This window comes from Symphodus melops, assembly GCF_947650265.1.
Source record: "Symphodus melops genome assembly, chromosome: 17".
NCBI lineage: Eukaryota > Metazoa > Chordata > Actinopteri > Labriformes > Labridae > Symphodus > Symphodus melops.
Genome location: NC_136707.1, coordinates 11,909,437 through 11,931,364, shown reverse-complemented (window position 1 = coordinate 11,931,364; position 21,928 = coordinate 11,909,437). Strand labels below are relative to the sequence as shown.

The window sequence follows — 21,928 nt, the reverse complement described above, 5'->3', positions numbered from 1 at the left end:
TTCAAGAGTGTCAAAGCTTATATCAAACAAAGAAAATATCAATTTAGATCACTGCAAAGTTGTTTTTTTTTTTTTTTTTTTAAAGTTTGTTGTCCCTTATGGAGGCTAAGAAATACTGTTGTGGAAATGATGCAGCTTTGAATCTTACAGTCTGTTGTACTACTTAAAAAGGTTTTCTAAAAAAATCTTAAAAAATAAAATGTAACTGAATGCATTTTTGTTTTCCTCCTCTTGGTTGTAAATAATACAATCTGCCTGCTTATTTTGATTACCGTAAATTCCGGACTATAAGCCGCTACTTTTTTGTCACGTTTTGAACACTGCAGCTTTTACAAGGAGACGGCTTATTTATGGATATTTGTTGGGGGATAATGAGCTTCTGCCGCAAAAACATTTGACCTCGTCACATCGGATCTTAATATCAGTTTTTTTGCGCTTCATGCACGCACCCTCATCATGGAAAACACACAGAGAAATGCATATGATGCAGCTTTCAAGTTAAAGGTGATCGACCTGGCTGTCAAAGAAGGAAAGAGAGCTGCTGCACATAAAGTTGACACTGACAGCGACAACGAAAAAGAAATTGAGGAAGAGAGTAATGAAGTCATTTTGAGGCAGCGAATAGATGGACTTTTTCTTGTGAAATGTATTAATGTATTACGGTAATCTTTTTCATCAGCCATGTTACAGACACTGTTCGATGAAAGATTTCCAGTAGGCTTCGTATTTGCGGATGTTACCGGTAGCCTACGTATTTAATTAAAAGTTAAAACAATGTTTTTGTGTCACGTCTTTCTGTGTAAATAGCTCTGTTACAACGTGGACACCTGCGGCTTATAATCAAGTGCAGCTTATAGATGTACAAATACATTTATTTACTTATTTTTAGCTGGTGCGGCTTACCAGGTGCGCTCAATGGTCCGGAATTTACGGTAATTTCCACTCATGAGGTGCTTTGATTGTATGTGGGTAATTACAGTACAGAAATAACATTTCTTTAGATCTGAACTTACAAGTCTATAGTAAAGCAATCTAAGGCACAAAGCTTTCCCTTACCTTTCATTTAAAATATCATTCAAGGTGCTGAGGATGTTGTCCATCTGTTTGACCAAGGTCTGTCCAAGAGAAATGACAGTGTTAGGAGAGCAATCCATTCAACTCATTGTTATGTGAAAGGGTTTCATTACTGACTCATACTCTGTCTATTTTCTAACCAATTAGGGAGCATTTTCTGCACAATCATCACACATTTTGGTCCACTTTTGGTCTCAATCAATCTTCATTTGTAAAGCGCTGATTAGGCTTGAGTGGTATCAGAGTATTAAGTTGTACCAGGGTATTTAAAATCCCGACGGTATGACTGTTAATAAAGGCTACCTTTTCTGTTTAACTGACACAAATATAATGCGATGAGGTGACGACATGCCAGAAGGATTCGAGCCCATTACTGTGGCATTACTGAACAAGAAGAACTGAACTACCAATTTAATAAATAAAGCAAATATATTTTTTAAATTTCTCAAATTTTCTGATTTGATAAAATTATTAAATCTTAAAAATCTGTGATAGACAGAACATAATGCTTTCTCCATTTAATATACAACAATAGATGTGTAGGCGAGACAAAAACACTACATGTTCTGTTTGTTCTGTTTTTCATCTACGTGCCACCTTGGCCAGTGAGTCAAAAGGTTAATTTGGAACCCTGTCAGTAATATGGTGAGTATCAGCAGTTGTAGAGCAGAAGCGGTTGGTTGTAATAAGCAGGTGTTACCATGGAAGCTGCGAAGACTACAAGCAGGTTTGTAGCGCCGCTCACGCAAACAAGTTTAAGAGCCAAAGAGATTATGAGGTGCATAGGTATTTTAATTAAGAATTAAAGGAATATTTTTTTAGTTGTAATTTTTCTTCAGTCAAATTTTTATTTAATTTTTTTAATCGTAAAAGAATCGTATCGCGAACCTAGTATTGTGAATCACTACATCTTTACTGTTGTATAATGGCAGGACGGTATGATATTATGAAGTCTGGCCTGCCAATTCAACAAATGTTGATAGCAGGTGAAATACTCTTCATATTGATACAAAAGAGTAGGTAAAAAACCTTACTCTTATTTATATCATACAATTGCCGGTAGGGGCAAAGTTTCAGCAACTGCTGAACAAGCACATATTCAGAAAAACAAGCACCATTTCCAGAAAAGCTTCACACTCAAAACAAATGCAAACTCCTTAAAAAAAATACGCTGCAAAAGACACAAACACGCTGCAAAAAGAAAACTCGTGGATTTATAATGTTTATGTTAATTTATGTAATTCAAGCCTAACACTTCTCTGTAAACAAAACTTTCTGTATCTGTCTCTCTCTTCTTTCTCTCCTGTTAGTAAACAGTTCCATAGAGCGCCACTACGGGCCTGAAACATTTCCATTTTGAAAGCTGAACTTACACCGTTTCAATTGTTTTCTGAACACGTGTTTTAAATGTTGAATTTGTTTCAGGAGTTTGAGTTTGAATTTGAAGCTTTTCTGAACATGCTGCACGTATTTCTAACCGTGCGTCATTACAGCTGTTACTGAGCCTTTAACCCACACCAACCACTGTCATATTTACAAAAAGATCCAACATTTTTTATCATGAGCAGTTGTAAGGAAAACTTGAGCAAAACCAGACTCTGAAACTGTGTTGGGCTTGTAAAGTGGGATATAGGGAGATGCAGAAAATGAGCAACGTCTTTTACCTGTTCTTTTGTAAAAATGTCTTGGTGAGACAACATTTGTTATGAAATTGCACTACAGAAATAAAGATCGATTGTTGCTGAAAAAACACTAGACATTTTCATGCCATCATTATATCACTGAATCAAGCCAATTTTTCGGAAATCACTGACGTGTCCCAATGAGCAACATTCAGATGTGGAGACACAGTGAAGATTGTTTATGGGAAGCAAAGAGAAACATTCTCACCACTTTGTTCTCCCCATGGCTGATGAATTCTTTAAGCTGTTTGAGGGTGACGAGCCTTCGGTCACGATCATCTTCCCTGGAGACTCGGCGCAGGAGGTTGGCTAGCCGAGACTCCTCCGAGTGAGCCATTCCTCTGTCTGGACAACATCAATGCGCACAGTTAATGGATTTCAACTTGTATAGCTTTACTAGTCTACTGACTACTCAAATCTCTTTTTACACCGCATGTCCCACTTAACCATTCAAAGAAAATTCACACACTGATGGCAGAGTGTGCTACGGAAAGTGTCCCATCAATAGCATCACATCAGTTGCCTTACTGCACTAATTTCCCTGTCGTACAACAACTGCCATTCAACTGGTCAAAATTCCTATCCTAGGGTTTAATCACACACACTTCGCAGTGAGAAAACATTTTCTAAATTAAATTTCATAGTTTAATTTTCATAGACCAGCATAAAGAAATCTCACTCATTGAAATGACCTTAAAAAGTAAGCATCACTACTTCCTTGGTGTCGGACTGTATTTATTTAGTTGAGGATTGACATGATTGATACTGTTAATATAGAGATGAGTAAAAACTTGCGGTTGTTACTCAATTGGTAGAGTCGTTGTCCCTCAACTGGAAGGTTGAGAGTTCGATCCTAAGCTGAGCAAGACAAGCTTGGCAAGACACTTAACTCTGCAATGCTCCCGCTGCGTCAGTGGCAGTGTATGAATGATAAGTCATTTCTGATAGATGATTATACATAACAACCACTAATATTAGCGTGTGAAAAGGTGTGAATGGGTAGGTGTCCGGTGTAAAAGCACTTTGAGAAGTGAGATGACGAGAAAAACGCTATATAAACTCAAGTACATTTACCATTTTAACCATTGGCGAGGGTCAATTCATTTTTGGGCGAAGTATTTGTCATATGGGAACTGAACTGCTCTCTTGTCACTATTTAATTTTAGAAATACTGGTGTTTCAGATTACCCTGCAATTTCTTCATGTCCTTTGAAGTTAAAGCACGGTTTCCATGCTGAAAAGGAGTCAAATCTCTTGTCACGTCATCGGGCCTCAACTCTTGCCCCATCGACTTCCAACCAAACGTATTATCACAGATGCCTTGACCAGCTTCATATCCACCTGTGAGACACATTTTTTTTGATAAAAATCACAATATTAAAAATCTTTAACAGACAAAGCAATGTCTTTGTTAAGTGTTGTTTCTCCAAAACAATTATCCATACTTTACATAATTTGAACACTTTTATCACAGAAACATCTATTGGCATTAACAGAACTTTAAAATAAGCAAATTATTACTGCAATTATTTTGCTCTTCACGTAACAGTCAGAAATAGGAATGTTAATATTTAAATCGGTAATCTTTAATGACTGTTAAGAAATAAACCCATTAAAAATGTACTAACCAACAATCTGTTTCGTGTGCAATTGTATAGAAAGTCTCATCTAATAATATTTTATACCTAAAAAGCAGGTACTACTAAAAGGAGCAGTACTACTTCCTTTTGATTTGTAAAAAAACAACAACAAAATGAACAGAGACCATGGCCGTATCGTCAATTCCAATATTATCCATCTTTAATCAAAGAGAAGCTGATGCTGCAGAGATTTAGGACTCTATTCCTTCAAAATGTTATTTTTCTTTAACCAAATAGTCTGTTTAAATGCCCAGTGTACCAAGTATTTAACAATATAGTCACTCTTTGCAAATCACAGAGGTATCATAACTTGTGATAACTAACCATTTGATGTATTTTTCATCTTGAAGTCAAAATTCTTTAAACTTGCAATTCCCCATTTTTGTAGTCTGAGTTGTCAATAAAAGACATAACTCTTACTCGATACAGTCATACGTTATTGTTAAATTGGATTCAATTTTGAAATGGATGACTTTAGGATTTTTTGTTCTATTAGATAGGAAAGCTGAAGAAAGAAAATGTTGGGAGGAAAGAGTAGGAGATGCAGCAAAGGGCTGACGTCGCATTTAAACCAACAGCCGCTGTGACTCGGACTATAGTCTGTGTATATAGAGCAGCGTCAAAACACTCTCACCCTCTTCCTGGTGTGTATCTTCAGTAGCGTAGGCATCGCTGGGCACCACTGGTTGGTCAGGGCAGCTGGGGGACAACACGTCGTACAATGTTGCAGAACCAAGCTCTCTGGACTTTACTCTGTCCTGGCTGGATGACACACTGTCAAATCTGAATGAATTGACATACACAAAGTCAGACACAAACAGATCAAACTAAAAGTATGAACAACTTTATGCAGGAATCAGGATAAATGAGTAACATCTTTGTAATCATCAAAATCATCTTCATCAATATTATTAAGTTTACAATGTACTGTACACTAATCTTGCCCTTTTAGTATCCCAACAACTAAACATTGTTTGTGATTTAAGAGCCCCCTATCATGAGATGGGTTCATCAGCATAACTGGGATAGGCATCACACATCATGGTTCATCAAAAACATGGTTTTCCCCAAGATTTCTGACTCTTAAATGGACATTTTTCTGTTGCTACTGTAATTTTGCTATATGTTGCTCTCTTGGATAAGCGTTGAGTATTTGTAATATTGGAAAGGTCTTTTACCTGCTTTTTGTAAAGTGTCTTGAGATAGTATTTGTGACCTGACTGACACGCTCTCTGTTCTGCTAGCAGGCTCTGTATCTTACAATCAAATCTTCACCTGATGCCCTGCCTAGTCTGTGACTTTCTATGCCAGCTTGACTGATAACATCATGGCCACATCATAACTTAAGACGTGACAAGCAGCTGTAGGGGGAGCAGTTAGCTAACATAAACTATTTTGTTTCCTATGTTTGTTTGTCAGTTTTTTCTGTTATTGAGTTGACTTATTTCAAATTAAAAATCGGAGTTAAGCACGAATTTCGGAGTAAGGATGGGTACAAGAACTTGTTTATCTCATTACTCATAACTGTTTCTTTTGTATCTGGTCAAGTGTTGATTTTGGCTAGAATGCTTGAACTTACAGGGTTATGTAATGATTCACTCAACTCACGGTACGATTCTTTCCTGATTTTTTATACAAAATGAGACAGAAAAAAAATTACGACTAAAAAAAGATGCCTTCAATTTTAAATGAAAACACCTATGCACCTCGTAATCCCTTTGGCTCTTAAACTCATTCGGGTGAGTAAGTCTACAAACCAGCTTGTAGTCTTTGCAGCTACCATGGTAACGCCTGCTTGTACCAACCACCTCTGCTTTACATCTGCTGACAGTCACCATATTACTGACAGGGTCCCAAATTAACTTTTTGATTCACCAGCCAAGGTGACAGATAGATGAAAAATACAGGCAAAACGTGTTTTAATGGCAGAAAAAACAAAGTGTTTTTTGTGTCACCTACACATCCGTTACTGTGCATTTAATTGAGAAAGCATTATGTTCTGTTTAATCTATTACAGATTTAAGATTCAGTAATTTTATCAGATCAGGAAATTGAGAAATGTAAAATTTGATTGCCTTTATTTATTAAATAGGTAGCTCCCAGAACCCCCTGCTTTCTGACGCCTCTTACTGCAATTACATTTTTTTAAAGTTTCAATGTGAACCATGGCATCGTTGAATTGATTTTTAACTGCCTCACGAATAATCTCAACATCCCTAGTACTACCAAGGACTCTATTCAGGCAGTGCTCAACTGCACGAGTGAGGTAAAAACATGGATCTCATCTTCTTGAAATTAAAGGGATACTTCACCCATTTACATGAAGCTGTGTATCATTAGAAACATGGTAGTAGTGTTGAATGGTAGTGAATCCAACCCTCATTTTGCCCTGAGACGAGAAAAATATGTTTCTTTGCTTGAAAGTTTTCTTCATGTGATGCAAAAAGCGTCATATTGCATCACATGAAGAAAACTTCCAGGCAAAGAAAAACATATTTTTCTTTGCTTCATGTAAATGGGTGAAGTATCCCTTTAAATGAAAACAAAAACAGAAGTTTGCTGTTCGGTTGCCATGATCTGACTCAGGTCCTTGCAAAGTCCCTTGGCCCATTAGTGCCTTACATACGACCCCATACCAGCAATCTTGGTGTGATTATTGATGGTACTTTTAAACTGGACAAACAGGTCAGCTCGGTGGTAAAGTCTAGCTTCTTTCAACCTTCTAGTGAAAGTTAAACCCTACCTAAGCCAAAAAGACCTGGAAAAAGTAATCAATGCTTTTATTACATCACGTATAGATTACTGTAATTCCTTGTATGTCAGCATTGGCCAGTCTGAGCTCAACCGCCTGCAGCTCGTCTCCTAACTGGGACAAAGATGCGTGAGCACATAACTCTAGTGCTTTCTTCACTGCACTGGCTTCCAGTTAGGTATAAGATTCATTTTAAGATTCTTCTAATTGTTTTTAAATATCTTTATATGGGTCGACCATGGAATACCAGTCTGACCTCATTGTGGTACACCAGCCACCTAGAACCTTGAGGTCAGCTAATCAGAGGATCTTGGACGTTCCTATCCTTTTTAAAATCTAGAGGAGATAGGGTGTTTGCAGTTGCAGCCCGCACTCTGTGGAACTCCTTACCTTTGACTGTGTGCACTGCGAATAGCCTCTCAACTTTTAAAACACATCTGTTTACCTTGGCTTTTGGCAGTGTATAAGTCACTTATTGGGTTTTATTGTTGTGCTTATTGTTTTTGTTGTGTGTGTGTGTGTGTGGGGGGGGTGTTCGTGTCCATTGGTTCTCTGTAACTCACTGTCTTTTACTGTAAAGCACTTTGGTTGGCCACACGCTTTTTTAAATGTGCTATGTAAATAAAACTGACATTGACATAGTAACCAAGCCTTCTGTTTTTGCCTAAAGGCGGGCATATACCGCAATGCTTTCAATTGCTTTGAAAATCTCAGACTCAAACTGCATGAGTAAATCAAATTAAATAAAAAGCCAAAGCTCACGTTTTATGTGTGCACACTTTGTGATCAGATGCTCAGCTGCGACCTGATTGCTTACACTATAAGAGCAAAATAAACGTCCGTTCCGCAAATCCGGAAGAGGACTGGAGAAACACTCATGAAGGAGAAATGTAATGTCTCAAGTATTTGTGCCATCCTCTGAATTGAAACGTCAGTAAAGGCGTAAGTGTGCCTGCCATATCTCAACAACACACTGATGCGGCACTGGCATGGCGACACGCTTCTTCATCGAGACGTCATAATGTTGACATTTTTCGCACAGGCACCAATGAGGGAAAAACCCACTGATCTCAGGTGAATCAGTTTGTAGCTGTGCGACACCCACAAGAGGGGTGACCAAAATATCAAACGGGTTTGATTTTCCTGCGGATAATTTACTTGGTAAGAAAATCATTAATGGTACACAGAGGTGTAACTTTCCTTTCCATGGCCTCAGCTATAGTACACCAAATTAAACACTCAAGTCAGATTTCAGAAAAACAAAAGCATACCAAACGCAGAACAATCTGCTACAGCTGCAACATGTCAGCCAAGGTTTAACTTGCACGTTATAGAAATACTAGTTCGATGCTAAACCATATGCGCTTAATTGTACAGTATGTAAAATCCACCGCTAGGGGTCTTTCAATAGAAATAATAACAAAAGATGACATTGAGGCTTGCGAGGTGATTCTGGGAGTGAGTCTCTATGTAGTCTCAAATTACATCATTGCTAGTCCCGTTATCACAAGTTGATCACAGAATAGCCTGCGAATAACCAAAATGGTGACCAGAGATATGCTCCGGTTTAGTTTTGTGGAAGGAGAAGGCTTGTGCACTGTAGCTTTCATTGTGTGAACCTTATTATCCAGCAAACCCATAACTCAGCTGCTATTCACAACTCCATGGATTGGGATTTATGAGTCGGGAACTTTATTTAATCAGTGAGACAAGCTAAAAGGTTTCTTGAAGGGTGTGAAAACTGGGGAGGTGCTGCAGGTGCACAGTTTGCACAAGTGCTGAACCAATATGAGCATGTGGTGTCTGCTTTAAGTGAGACGCCAACAGATAACTCAAATGTAGCAGGTCAGTTCACAGAGCTTGTATGATATATTACATGATATATTACATTTCAGCCTAAACATTTGGCCAGCTCTGCTCCTGCACATGTACACGCATTCCCTTTTGAGTACTCCAGAACATAGCTTCATAAAGCCCGTCAGTGGGCTCTGGAGTAGTGGTGTGCAATATAACATTCTTAGATCATGTAGGATTTAACATTGTTGACTATTTGCCAAAGCAGAGAGATCAATAGAACCGGGCTGCAGTGTTTATTCTATCATGATGCAGTTTATGCTCCTACACAGACATGCCTCCCCCTCCCCTTTTGCTCCACAGCAGTGAAAACAAAACTTAAGAGTTAGTCATCAAAAGCAACTCCATCCTTATATGCAACGGTTTTAATATTTTTCAAACCGACAGTGTGACAAAAAGTCGATTTATCTGCAGAGTTTGCACACTTAAGGATTTTATCAACATCTCTAAACGAATCAGACAGAATGGAGCTTAGACCGTCTGATGCAGGTATAACCTTCGTGTTTAAAATGTTGCTGTATGCGTTTGCTGCTCTCTTGTTTTTTTAATAGTTACTAACAAGCTTCTCCACTTGAAGCTCACCTGTTGTGATAACAGAACCTCTAGGGATTAGGCTTAACACCGTTATGAAAAAGAGGGAGACGATCATATCAGCGAGGTAGGCCTACCATCATTTATTTCTATACATTGATTTCTATGCATGCTGATGAAGCGATGTCAGTCTGCAGCTCTTTCTCCTGTCATTCAGTTTGCAGCATGCAGCTGAGAGTGCGTAACCATGGTGATTGTCTGTCTACAATGTCCCGCCCTCTCTATAAATAAAAGGGTTTTTTTTCCATAAAAACTTTGATCATGTATCACAGTAGGAACACAAATATTGATCAACTTGAGATTTAAGACAAAGACTCTAAATGACAATGACACAAGCACGTCTAAACAGTGTGCCTGTTTTCCATACTCACAAGGAAAAGCTTGACGTGTTGCACAGGAAGACAAATGCTCCACCGTCTCCAGGCAGCACAAACGTTTCCTGTACCTTGCTACTCTGAATGTTTCTACGCTTTTTAGCAGACCAGTTACTTTATCTTTGTACATTTATTTGTTCATTACTTTAAACATACAACGAGTAAAGTAAGTCTGTAGTTTGGTTTAGATGTACCAGCTTAATTGATTGTTTAATGAAGCAATGACACAGTGCTGAAGCTGGAAGACACATGGCTTACAATCTAAGTGATTTTTTGCAAAAACTACCCTTCTCTTTAACTTGATTTGAGTTAAATGATTTAAAATAAATGTAATATTTATGTATATTTCACATATCATCTGGCTAGAGTCATGGATATGGTTTATATACACATCGTACTTTATATATGTGGGAAAAAAAGGGGACGTGAAAGGAGGCGAACAGGATGTTTGAATTAAGTGTGTGGTGCTGCAATGTACATCTTTAAACGTGATATTACTGTATTGGCAAATTATTGTAATGAAACGCAAAAAGGCTTGTCGTTCATTTAAAGGTGGGGGGTTGCAGTGTTTATTTATTTCCCCTTTGAACACCCACACTTTTAAAAAAAAACGTCCCATGTCTTACACCTGTTGTGAAATATGGACATTATTACGTAGACTTGTCTTTCTTCTTGCTTTATATAGTTTTACAGTCATTCATTGATTGCTCTAAAAGTGAACAGACATACACGCGGTACTAAAAATGACATGCGGTAAATCAATATAATGCAGGAAGTTTTTCGTTTTTTTTAACTTGGGGTTGTTAAAGTGACAGTAGGATGGCGTCTTCCGCGTGCTAGCTGGCTATAGTTAGCCAGCGCCAATAGTTTCACGATATTGCTAACCAACCAAACTAACGCTGCTCAACGTATATCTCTTTGAAATAAACGCCAATTAACACGTGTTCATTGTCGCACCTCATTACTATCTTCTTTACAAGTCTGGTTTGTCTTTCTCACATCTAGCCATTAGTGTAGACGAAGCAGTACAGCGATTGCTGTGCAAATCGTGCTAACGTTAGCGCCCGGCTCACCAGTCCTTGAGGCGGGCTTGTGAACAGTAAATCCCGGGACACAACGCTTTGCCTTTGAGTATAGGTTGAAACGCTAAAATAAAAGCAATATAGGTAAAACAATTTTATCTCATTAACAAAGTCAGGATCGTGACACATGAAACATTTCCCACTGAACAAGATAGAGCAGCACACCACAGGCCCCAAGAATCCCCGATTACTATCAACCACCCTCCACAGAAACAGAACACATACCTGGACTGCCAGTCATTCCAGTGTGGCTGCAGTTTCTGGGCGCCGCTGAGCCGAGACCCCGAGGCTTTACGGCTCATTACCCTTTAGAGAGCTGCATGACCCGCTGGCAGCGGTGACAATATCTCTTCTCTAATGTTTCTTTTATTAATGTTATGCGTTTTGAAGCCTCTCAAATCAGCTAACAACTGGAAACTCCTCGTAAAGCTAACCTACGGTAGAGCTACTTCTTCTTCGTTTACTCTTTAACAGCTTGCATCTTTGACACTACATTACCGCCATCTTCTGGACTGACTGAACTAAACTCCTCCTGGGGAATCTTAACCGTCTTTTGAGTATTTAGAAAAGCGCTATAAATCTAATTTATTATTGCCATCGACTTCCATCACACTGCGGTGAAGTTTACAGTAGAAGAGAAAATTAAAATTACTGTTTTATTTTAAAATGGGCAACCTTTATGTATAATTTCACAATAGTGGGTAAAATATGCAATTTGACATCATTAAAAAAACGAATAGATTTTGGGACCCCCCTCTGTCTCCCACCCACTGGGCTAGTGTACACAGATTGCCTTAAATGGACAATGTGTGTGTGTGTGTGTGTGTGTGTGTGTGTGTGTGTGTGTGTGTGTGTGTGTGTGTGTGTGTGTGTGTGTGTGTGTGTGTCTTTTAATCAATCATTTCAAACTTGTTATCAATATGGTCACGTGTTGTTATGACCTGGTGCATACCAGAGCCAGTAGTGTATATATGCATGGATATCATGAGTGACATCTAGGTTCACAACGCCTAATTTCATAGACCATGTTGGTGCCCCAATCCTTTTTCCTACTTGTCCTCTATCCCATTTTTGTTTCATGCATGTAAAAAAAAGAAGCAAACATACAAACAAGAGGGGAGCTGTGATATGATAACATTTTGAAAGAAAAAAGAAAAAAAAGGAAATAAATAAATATGAAAATTAGAAAGAGAAAAGGAAAGGAAAAAAGAAAAACAACAACATGAATGGATGGATATTTATTTATTTGTGTGGGAAACACAAAAAGCTAACCACAACATCTGCTTTTTTTCATTTCCTGGTCTGTTAAGACAAAAACATTTCTAAATGAGTTTCATGACAATGTTTTGATGAATTTTACCAAACATGGGCATATATGTTCCTTGTGGTTTGGAGATTTCTGTAATCGCAAAGTGAGTCTAGCTAAAGAATCTGTGATTGTGATGTGTTTAACAAAAATAAGTGCTGGCCTAACACTATCTCCTACTGTTTTTTATTTCAAACTTTTTCACATCATAACTGATATTTTAATTCATAATAGCACCATTGTTCAACTTTTGTATTTTCAAAGTAATTTATTTTAAAAAAAATGTTATGACTGACATTCAGTAAAACTACAAATAAACTAATATATTTGAAAAAAAAATGTGTTATTGCACTAGTGTTAAACGTTTGTTCTACATTTTCAATTATTCAAAAAGTAACATTGAGTTGGCTAATATGTCTCTTAAAAAAGACTTCCTACATGGCTGATATGTGATGTGATTTGAATGTCTGTGATTTTGGCTAGCCACTGGAGGGCGCTATGCAACTGTCCAGTTAGGCCAGATATGTTTTAGCCAGTTTGTGTGTAAGTATGAACCCAAATAAAACCATAAACCGGTTTAAATCAAGACTGGGTGATTTGGTGCCCTCTATTGGCCAGTCGCTGTGACTGATTGCAGTACATGATGACTCTAGCCCAATGACAGCTGGGATCAGCTTCAGCCACCAGTGACTCCTAACAGGACAAGGAGTATAGATGCTGAATATATGGATGGATGGATATATATATATGGGTATATATATATATATATATATATATGGGTATATATATATATATATATATATGTATATATATGTGTATATATATATATATATATATACATATATATACATATATATATATATATATATATATATATATATATATATATATATATACCCAGACAATTTTGTGTTTTCCATGAAAAGTCACACTTTTTTTTATCAAATGAGTTGCAAAATGAATAGAAAATATAGTCAAGACATTGACAATTGTAGAAATAACGATTATTATTTGAAATAATAATTTTCTCCCTCAAACTTTGCTTTCGTCGAAGAATGCTCCATTTGCAGCAATTACAGCATTGCCGACCTCTGGCATTCCGACTGTTAATTTGCTAAAATAATCTGGAGAAATGTTACCCCATGCTTTCAGAAGCCCCTCCCACAAGTTGGATTGGCTTGATGGGTAATTCTTGTGTAATTTACGGTCAAGCAGCTCCCACAACAGCTCAATAGGGTTGAGATCTGGTGACTGCGTTGGCCACTCTATAATAGATAGAATATCAGTTGCCTGCTTCTTCCCTAAATAGTTCTTACATAATTTGGAGGTGTGCTTTGGGTCATTGTCCTGCTGTAGGATGAAATTGGCTCCAATCAAGCTCTGTCCACAGGGTATGGCATGGTGTTGTAAAATGGAGTGATAGCCTTCCTTATTGAAAATCCCTTTAACCATGTACAAATCTCCCACTTTACCAGCACCAAAGCAACCCCAGACCATCACATTACCTCCACCATGCTTAACAGATGGCGTAATGCGCTCTTCCATCATCTTTTCAGTTGTTCTGCGTCTCAATGTTCTTCTGTGTGATCCAAACACCTCAAACTTAGATTCGTCTGTCCATAACACTTTTTTTCAGATCTTCCTCTATCCAATGTCTGTGTGCTTTTGCCCATATTAATCATTTCCTTTCATTGGCCAGTCTCAGATATAGCTTTTTGTTTGCCACTCTGCCCTGAAGGCCAGCATCTCGGAGTCGCCTTTTCACTGTAAACATTGAAGCTGCCAATTGAGGACCTTTGAGGTATCTATTTCTCAAACTAGAGCTTATGTTCTTGTCTTCTTGCTCAGTAGTGCAGTTGGGCCTCCCCCTTCTCTTTCTACTCTGATTAGAGCCTGTTTGTGCCGTTCTCTGAAGGGAGTAGTACACACCGTTGTAGGAAATCTTCAGTTTCTCTGCAATTATTCTCTGGAATATATATATATATATATATATATATATATATATATATATATATATATATATATATATATATAACCCTAACTCCTCCCTCACCACTGGCACTGTACCCCCCACTCTCAAATTGGCTGCTATCACTCCCATCCTGAAAAAACCCGGTGATGACCCAACTGACCTCAACCTCTACTGGCCCATCTCCAACCTCCCCTTCATCTCCAAAACACTTGAAAGGGTGGTTGCCGCACAACTACAGTCCCACCTCAACACACACAACCTCCATGAACCTTTCCAATCCAGTTTCTGTCCAAAACACAGCACTGAAGCAGCCCTAGTCAAAATCACCAACGACCTCCTCCGTGCAGCTGACATAAATTGGACAACTAGTCATTGCCTGGGACTGGAAGATGCTTGTCGACATTGGCCAGCAACTAATCTTTCCACCTGAGATTGCAGCTCCGTCTACATCACAGAGCTCACAGTCCCATGGGAGAATTTAACAGAAGAGGCCTATGAGCACAAGAAATTGTGCTGCACAGAACCGGCTGCAGATACTCAACACTGAGGATGGAAAGCAAGAGTCTATCCAGTTGAAGTAGGATGCAGAGGTTTTGTGGCTTCTTCCACCATCATGCTGCTGCTAAAGGACCTATCCCCCCTACCCCATCCCCCACTCTATCTGAAATGCTGAGCGGGCTTTTCCAAGCCAGCATTATCAGCCCTCATCAACCATTTTTACCTATTAGAGTGGTTATTTCTTACCCTTTTGATAATTTGAGTCCTGACTATTTCTAGTCCAGGTAAGTATCAGTTTGTGTCCATGTAAAGCACTTTGGTAAGCTGAAGCTGTTGTAGATGTTCCATATAAACTTGATTTGACTTGACTTTTGTTTGGATGAGTCTTTTTGGTTGAAAGGCCGAAACACCACCTGATTCAAAGGTTTCTGTGTCCCAATCCCAAGATTTACATCTTTCCTACGTCTAAGATACAGCTCTCACGCCACTCTCAACATCAAGTCAAACCTAATATACCCACCCATTAGCACAATGGACAGTTTTCCCTTATAAGTTTTCCATACGTTTTCCCTTATGTTTGTTTTGTTTTTTATGTTTTATGATTCTATAACATTCTTATAACCTGCTGGCTTTCACAACTTGATACACCCATTATTCCCCCTTTTAATAGAACCTTCTTGACCAGAGGTTAGCATGACCCCTGGTACTCATCTAGCTTTTAAATTCATAGTGCCTTCTTATAGTGTCTGATACACATTCACTTGGGTTGGCAACTGGAGCGACGCTGGTTCAAGACCAGATGCAGACCTGTAAGTTGGTTGGGTAACTGGAGAGGTGCCAGGGCAATTGCAGAGCAATGCTGAGATGCTCTTTGGACAGAGCACCAAACCCCAACCGCTTTGGTGCACTCAGTTCCTCACTCTGTCAATATTTTCTGCATTGATATTCCTATGCGCATGGGAACGTCTAACACATATTTCTTGAAAGCAGCCTCTCTAATCTTTAAAATTGATAAATAAAACACTCAATCAAATCTAACGCAACTAAAAAAAATCACCTGTAAGCTCTATAGAGATTGTTTGAGGTGGACTACAATTAATTGTAGTCTTGAGACTTGAAAACATGCGTACACAAGCTGAAACCTGGCTTGGGATTTGAGCGTATACTCATCAAGATCGATAGATCCCTAAATTAGCGTGGAAATGATCATGCACCCATTTCTGTTGTTCTTATGTTTGATAAGTTAGGGCCATTGTGTCAGACAGACAGAATTGTGTGTGGGTGAGCCTCAGAAAATGACACTTAATTTTACACTGAAATTAAGTCGTTATTCACCTCATAAAAAATAAAAGGAAAATTAAAGAGACAGACTCCGATAGTTTCAAAGTGCGTCCCCCCCAGTTCTTGAAATATACAGCATTAAAAATGCTATTATTATTGTTGCTGTTGTCTGATACTCTTTTTCTTCTTTTGGCTTCTACATTCAATATTTTAAATATGTATGTCTATGTGTGCACTCCAGTCTAGTTTTATACTAGCAAAACAAAAAAAACATAAAATACCTTGCCCTTGAGAACTGCATCACTAAAGCCTGGTTCACAAGGCAGGATAATTACGCCGATTTTGGCCCTGATTCTCCCCTTCCGATAAATGTCGGGACCGCTCCGATCTCAAATCGGGGATATTCAACATGTTGGATTGTTTTGGCCCGATCTCTCATTATCTGTGGTGTCCCCCGAGGAGGAAACGAGCACGAGCCTGTTGAATGTGACGCATAGCCAATCAGAAAGCGGGGTGACGTAGTAGCGAAAACACCGGCAGCAAAACAACTACTCACCTCCATATTAACATGTAGCAAGTACAGTTCATGCTCCCGTAGTTTCCGCTCCTTTGACCGACACCTCTTTTTAAAACGTGTTTTTTCAGATAAAAACAGCACAAACGATCCCTATTACATCCTCTTCGTCCGTTTGTTGACTCTGGAATCACGTTTGATCTCGAGAGGTTTTGCGAGATTTCCTGTCTGATCGGGGGACGTTCGCGAGTGAAATCGGTTCGTGTGTGGTGTGTTGATGTTGCCGTGTGGCCGCACACCACACACTGTACGACCAAAACTGTAAAACCTCCGATTATTTATCGCCATGTGTGTGGTCTCTCAAGTTTGGGAAATCAGCCGACAATTTTAAAATCCTGCCGTGTGAACCAGCCTTAAGCAAAACATTTTTTACCCTATGAGTCTCAGACACCAAACTTGTCATCACTTCATCAAGCTATTTGTTTGGACCAATAGCCCCTCCATAATCATTCTTCCCTTGGTCCTGTCTTCTCCCATTCTCTCTGTGTTTCTCTCCCTCTGCTGGCTAATAATACCTCTGTTCAAGCTTGAGCATACAGGCCTTTGATGTGCAAGCTACTCCAGGCAGCCATGCGTCAGCCATGACGTCAATGCATCCAAACACACAGGGCTCTGTGTAGGGGAGAAGCCTGCTTTGGGTGGGTTAGCTGGGTTTGTTAGCTGCTGGTTTGCTGCCTTTAACTTTTTTCTGGTAGCATGCCATAGCATGGTGAGTTGAAAAGGTGAAACCATAGAAAAAACGGATATGGATTTAGCAGTAAGGACTAGAATGAAGCAGCATGCAGTGGATTGGGAGCTTTGAAACATAACTATTCTATTTAGTGTATAGACCATTGATAGACTGCTAGTGATATTGCATCAGTGTTCTGAGTTTTCCATTCAAAGGAGATGAGGGCTGTCATCTGTCATTATTTGCTCTGTTTTAGTTTCTAGTTATTGTTGCAGTTATTACTTTCCCTAGTGTTACTTGATTCCCTGTGTGTTAATGTTTAGTAGTTTGGTGGGGTTTTAACATTTAGAAATTTTGATTTAATTTTTTTTTTTCTCAACTTCAGTCCTTATAGAAACTACCAAATATTCAATTATTTTCAGGATTCTAACCCTTTTAATGTCAGTTTGAAATCCTGCTTTCCCAGGTTTATATATGTTGCTCCATCGACCTGGCCTAGGGGTGCCAGGGAGGAGAGTTTCTTAAACCCTGTAAGTTAATACAAAGTGTTCAGCTTGGCTGCAGGATTTATTCTCTTATTACACATGAAAAATAACACTTTTCTTACTCTGCAGCACTTACCTCTTTAGGGTATTGTGCCCCTCACAAGTGCTATGCACCCTCTAGTGACCTGATCTAGTATCACAATAACATTGTAACAAATCCAGTGCACTGAAATGTGGCTTAGAATACCTGTACCTACCTATATGTCAGACATATAAATACTTTGGGGTATCTTTTTAACTAATTTAACTTGTTCTTTTACCTATGAACTGTATTTTCCTCATACAATGAACATTTTCATTGGTCTAAATACTGTTAACATATTTATACCATCAAAGATCTTGTGATCCATTTTTTAAAAACTTTTTAATCACCTTCAATTTTAGCTTAAAATTGAAGGTGATTCAATGAATTATGTACACATTTTTAACCCTTTACATATACAACAAAAAACAAAAAATGCTTTTGCATGCTTTTTTCTATATAATAAACCCAGCTGTCAAGACTTAACTTTATGACGCCAGCCTGTCCGTTGCCTTATATTAAGTCGTCATTGTTCTACGGCCTTCGTAGAATAATAAATATCACCCTTTTCACACATAAGCAAATTACCTTAAAAACTCTGGATATTTCCTGGAGGTGCTGTATATGTGCTGCGTGTGTGTGTTTTTTGTTTTGTTTCTGTACTTGCCAGTTTGATGTTTATGCAGTTGTTTTGCCTTTTTGCAGTGTGTATTTTTCTTTTGGATTGTGTTTTAGCTATTGCATTTGTTTCAGGAGTTGGCATTTGCTTTTGAATGTGGAGCGTTTCTGAATATGATGCAGGTTTTTCTAAATGTTTGTCATTCCAGCAGATGCCAAGCGTGTAAACCCTACCAGCCACCGTAGCTGGGGGACTATACCTCAAATCAACATCACTATTAATTAACCTCGATAACAATTAATTGTAGTTTTCACAATTATTTAGGGTTTTTTTGCCTATATAGTTCACCTCCTGAATAGAGACCCCTTTAAAAAGAGCCCATGAGGTCGCTAGCCCTCTGGTGGAATTAGCCCGAAGGCCTGTAGGGGGCTGGAGACCCTTGCTAGTATAGCCAGAGCAATAGCCCCAACAATCCAGTGGGACAGACGCTGTTTGGACACTGGCTTTCCCATGTGCGGGTTCACCCAGGAAACAAACAACTGGTCGCCCTTCCTGAAACTTTGAGTCCTTTCCAAATAAATGTGCAGTGCACGGTGTTGGGGATTTCAGGAGCGAATACCTGACCAACGGTTATGTTGGGGTTTTATGGTGTAACATTTAGTTGTCGAATTAAATTTAATAATTAAGTTTACTTAATTATTAAAATAAATCAATAATTATTATTAAACAGAGTTTAATAAACCTTGGGGCACCACCCTGTAAACAGGGAACAACCAAAATATTACAAAATATCAGTCTCAAAATTAGTTAATTAAATACTAATATCATTAATAATTAATAATCGGTATTTAATTGAAGGTGTGAAATCCGAACACAAAGCCCTTTCACCAAGCCTAAGTCACAATGTGAATACACAGTAATCACAAACAACTGCTCTTTAAATTATAACAGAATTTATTTAACAAAGCAACATGAAGTTAATCAATGAAACTCACTCAAACAAACAACTATTATAAACCAAACTACAGGTAACAAACAAAACAAACAAGCGTGGCACATGTGTGTGTGTGTGTGTGTGTGTGTGTGTGTATGCGTGTGTGTGTGTGAGAGTGAGAGAGAGAGAGAGAGAGAGGAAGAGAGAGGGACCACACATGGTCACGTGATGGCGGACACAGAACGTGATCTACGTTTCTGCAGCGTCTGGAAAGCCACAGATCTCTATGTGTGTGCGTCTGCTGAAAGGTGCGTGTGTGTGTAAAGCGAGAGAGCGAGAGAGAAACGAGCGCACCTCAGAAGCTCAATCTCGGCCTGGACTCTCACGCACAACTCAGAGCATAGTTAACTTCACTTACCAGAAGCCAGTGGCCGGATTTGTATCAGACGGCGTTCACACTAGTCTTTCTGATAATGAGTCTATTACCCGGTTATGACGCGAGAGTTCACGGAAAAACACACGGGACGTAGTGGCACAAATAAAGAAAACAAAAGAGATTTTACTCTCATAAACCAAAGACACAGTGGTCAAACACCAAGCAAATATTATCACCATTTCACAATAATAACTCAGTTATTAAACACACTCTCTATATCTAACTGCCCAGACCTAGCTAAGCCTCACTTGTAACCGTTTGTCCACGGTTGATGAAGGAAGAAAATAGGTCCTGGAGCGGTCTTTCTGCAGTTGTTTGGAGATGGCGGCGCGTCCAAGGGGTTTGAGCAAAGGGCCGTAGTGTCCTCTGTCGAGCGAGGTGATCTCCGTGGATGTCCTTTCTTTAAAGGACGGAACGAGACGTAATCCTTACAGTCTCTCTCTATACCGTTTTAATACGGGAGAAATAAGACGCTCTTCTTTGAGATGCGTTCAAGTGGATGATCTAGGCTCGGAAATTAGGATGTCGGTATGCTTCAAGGCCTTTGGATTAGCTGCGCGCCAAAACTTTTAAAGAAAGAGAAGCGTGTTGAAACAGGAAGCAGATGGGGTATCCTCGGACGTCGCCAGACGACGTTTGAAAGAGAAAGAACAATGAGGCATGGCCGGCTTTATACCTCCCAGACTTCACACCTATGTGTTAGGTGTGGCAAAGCATTCTGGGAGTACCTGCAAGGCATGCTGGGATAAAGAGTCTTTTGTCGTAGTTCTCCAAACGTACCCAGCCTGAATTTTGCCATCCAGGCTGGCCCCCAACAACGGACATGGCAAAGAGTGTGCCTGTGTTACTCCGAGGAAAAAGGTGGGGGGTAAAAGGCAGCCAACTCAATTGAAGAGCAAGTGCCCAAAACCTTGGGCATGAAGGCAGGGTTAGGCAGTAGACTGACACTGGTACTCCCCGGGGAGAAGCTAGTACATGCACAGTGTACAGAGAAAGCATGTATTTCACCAAGGTGTTTAGCCGAAGCTAATTTCAGCAATAAAACTACTTTCAGGGACAACATCTTCAGCTCCACGCTTTCCAAAGGTTCAAATGGGGCACTCAAGAGAGCATCCAGTACCATGGGGAGATCCCACAATGGAGGTAGTGGTCTGGATGTAGGCAGTTTCCTCCTAGCACCCTTCATAAATTGACACACTAATGGGTGTTGACCCACAGTCCTCTCATCAAAACCAATATGGCAATCTGAAATAGCTGCCAGATACACTTTGATTGTTGAGAAAGCCTTACCCTTCTCTATAAGGTTCTGTAAGAATGACAGAATCACTGCCACAGAACACTGAAAAGGAATAGCCTGCGACTCTGAGCAAAAGCTTTCAAACACACGGCACTTATGCTCATACAACTTCCTAGTTGAAGAGGCCCTGGCGCTCTGAATAGAATCGATAACACTGTGATGGAGTCTCAATACATTCAGATTGAACCACTCACGGGCCAGGCCCACAGGGCCAGCCTCTCTGGGTGAGGGTGAAATATCTCTCCTTGCGCCTGAGACAGTAGGTTCCTACGCACTGGTAACAGCCACGATGAGCCAGACAGGAGTTGAAAAATCTCCGCCATCCAGTGCTTTCCTGGCCAATGTGGGGCCACTAGAATCATTAATAGGGCTCCTTCTCTCACTCTGGCCAGAGTGGGAGAAATGAGTGCTACTGGTGGAAAAGCATACAGGAAGGTCTTCGGCCACTTGTGTGCCAGTGCATCCACTCCCAGTGGGGCTCCCTGATCTCTCAGAGAGGAAAACAAAGGGCAATGAGCATTGTAAACAGCAACATAAATGTCCACAGTTGCCTGACCGAATTGTGACCAAATCTGTCTCACTATCTCAGGTTGAAGTTTCCAGTTCGCGTACAGCGGGTTGCCCCTGGATAACAGATATGCCCCGTAGTTCAGAACACAAGGCACATGTATTGCTCTCAGAGACAGCAGGTGGGCACTGCCCCACACTATCAGTTTGTGTGCCAA

At 39.5% G+C, this 21,928-nt stretch overlaps 2 protein-coding genes across 2 annotated transcripts in view; one reads left to right on the top strand and one right to left on the bottom strand.

Moving 5' to 3' along the window:
- The window catches only part of smg1 (SMG1 nonsense mediated mRNA decay associated PI3K related kinase), a 77,550-nt gene extending 65,981 nt beyond the window's left edge, over positions 1 to 11,569 (bottom strand). Inside the window, exons 1-5 of the mRNA XM_079366815.1 lie at positions 11,275 to 11,569; positions 5,031 to 5,179; positions 3,945 to 4,097; positions 2,965 to 3,101; positions 1,057 to 1,115 (exon numbers count right to left, since the gene is read on the bottom strand). Of these exons, the coding sequence (XP_079222941.1) occupies positions 1,057 to 1,115; positions 2,965 to 3,101; positions 3,945 to 4,097; positions 5,031 to 5,179; positions 11,275 to 11,351 (575 nt within the window). The 5' untranslated portion in view covers positions 11,352 to 11,569. The remainder of the gene's footprint in view (positions 1 to 1,056; positions 1,116 to 2,964; positions 3,102 to 3,944; positions 4,098 to 5,030; positions 5,180 to 11,274) is intronic.
- Positions 1 to 21,928, top strand: part of elof1 (elongation factor 1) — a 383,117-nt gene that overhangs the window by 100,347 nt on the left and 260,842 nt on the right. The gene's annotated exons all lie outside the window — the stretch shown is intronic.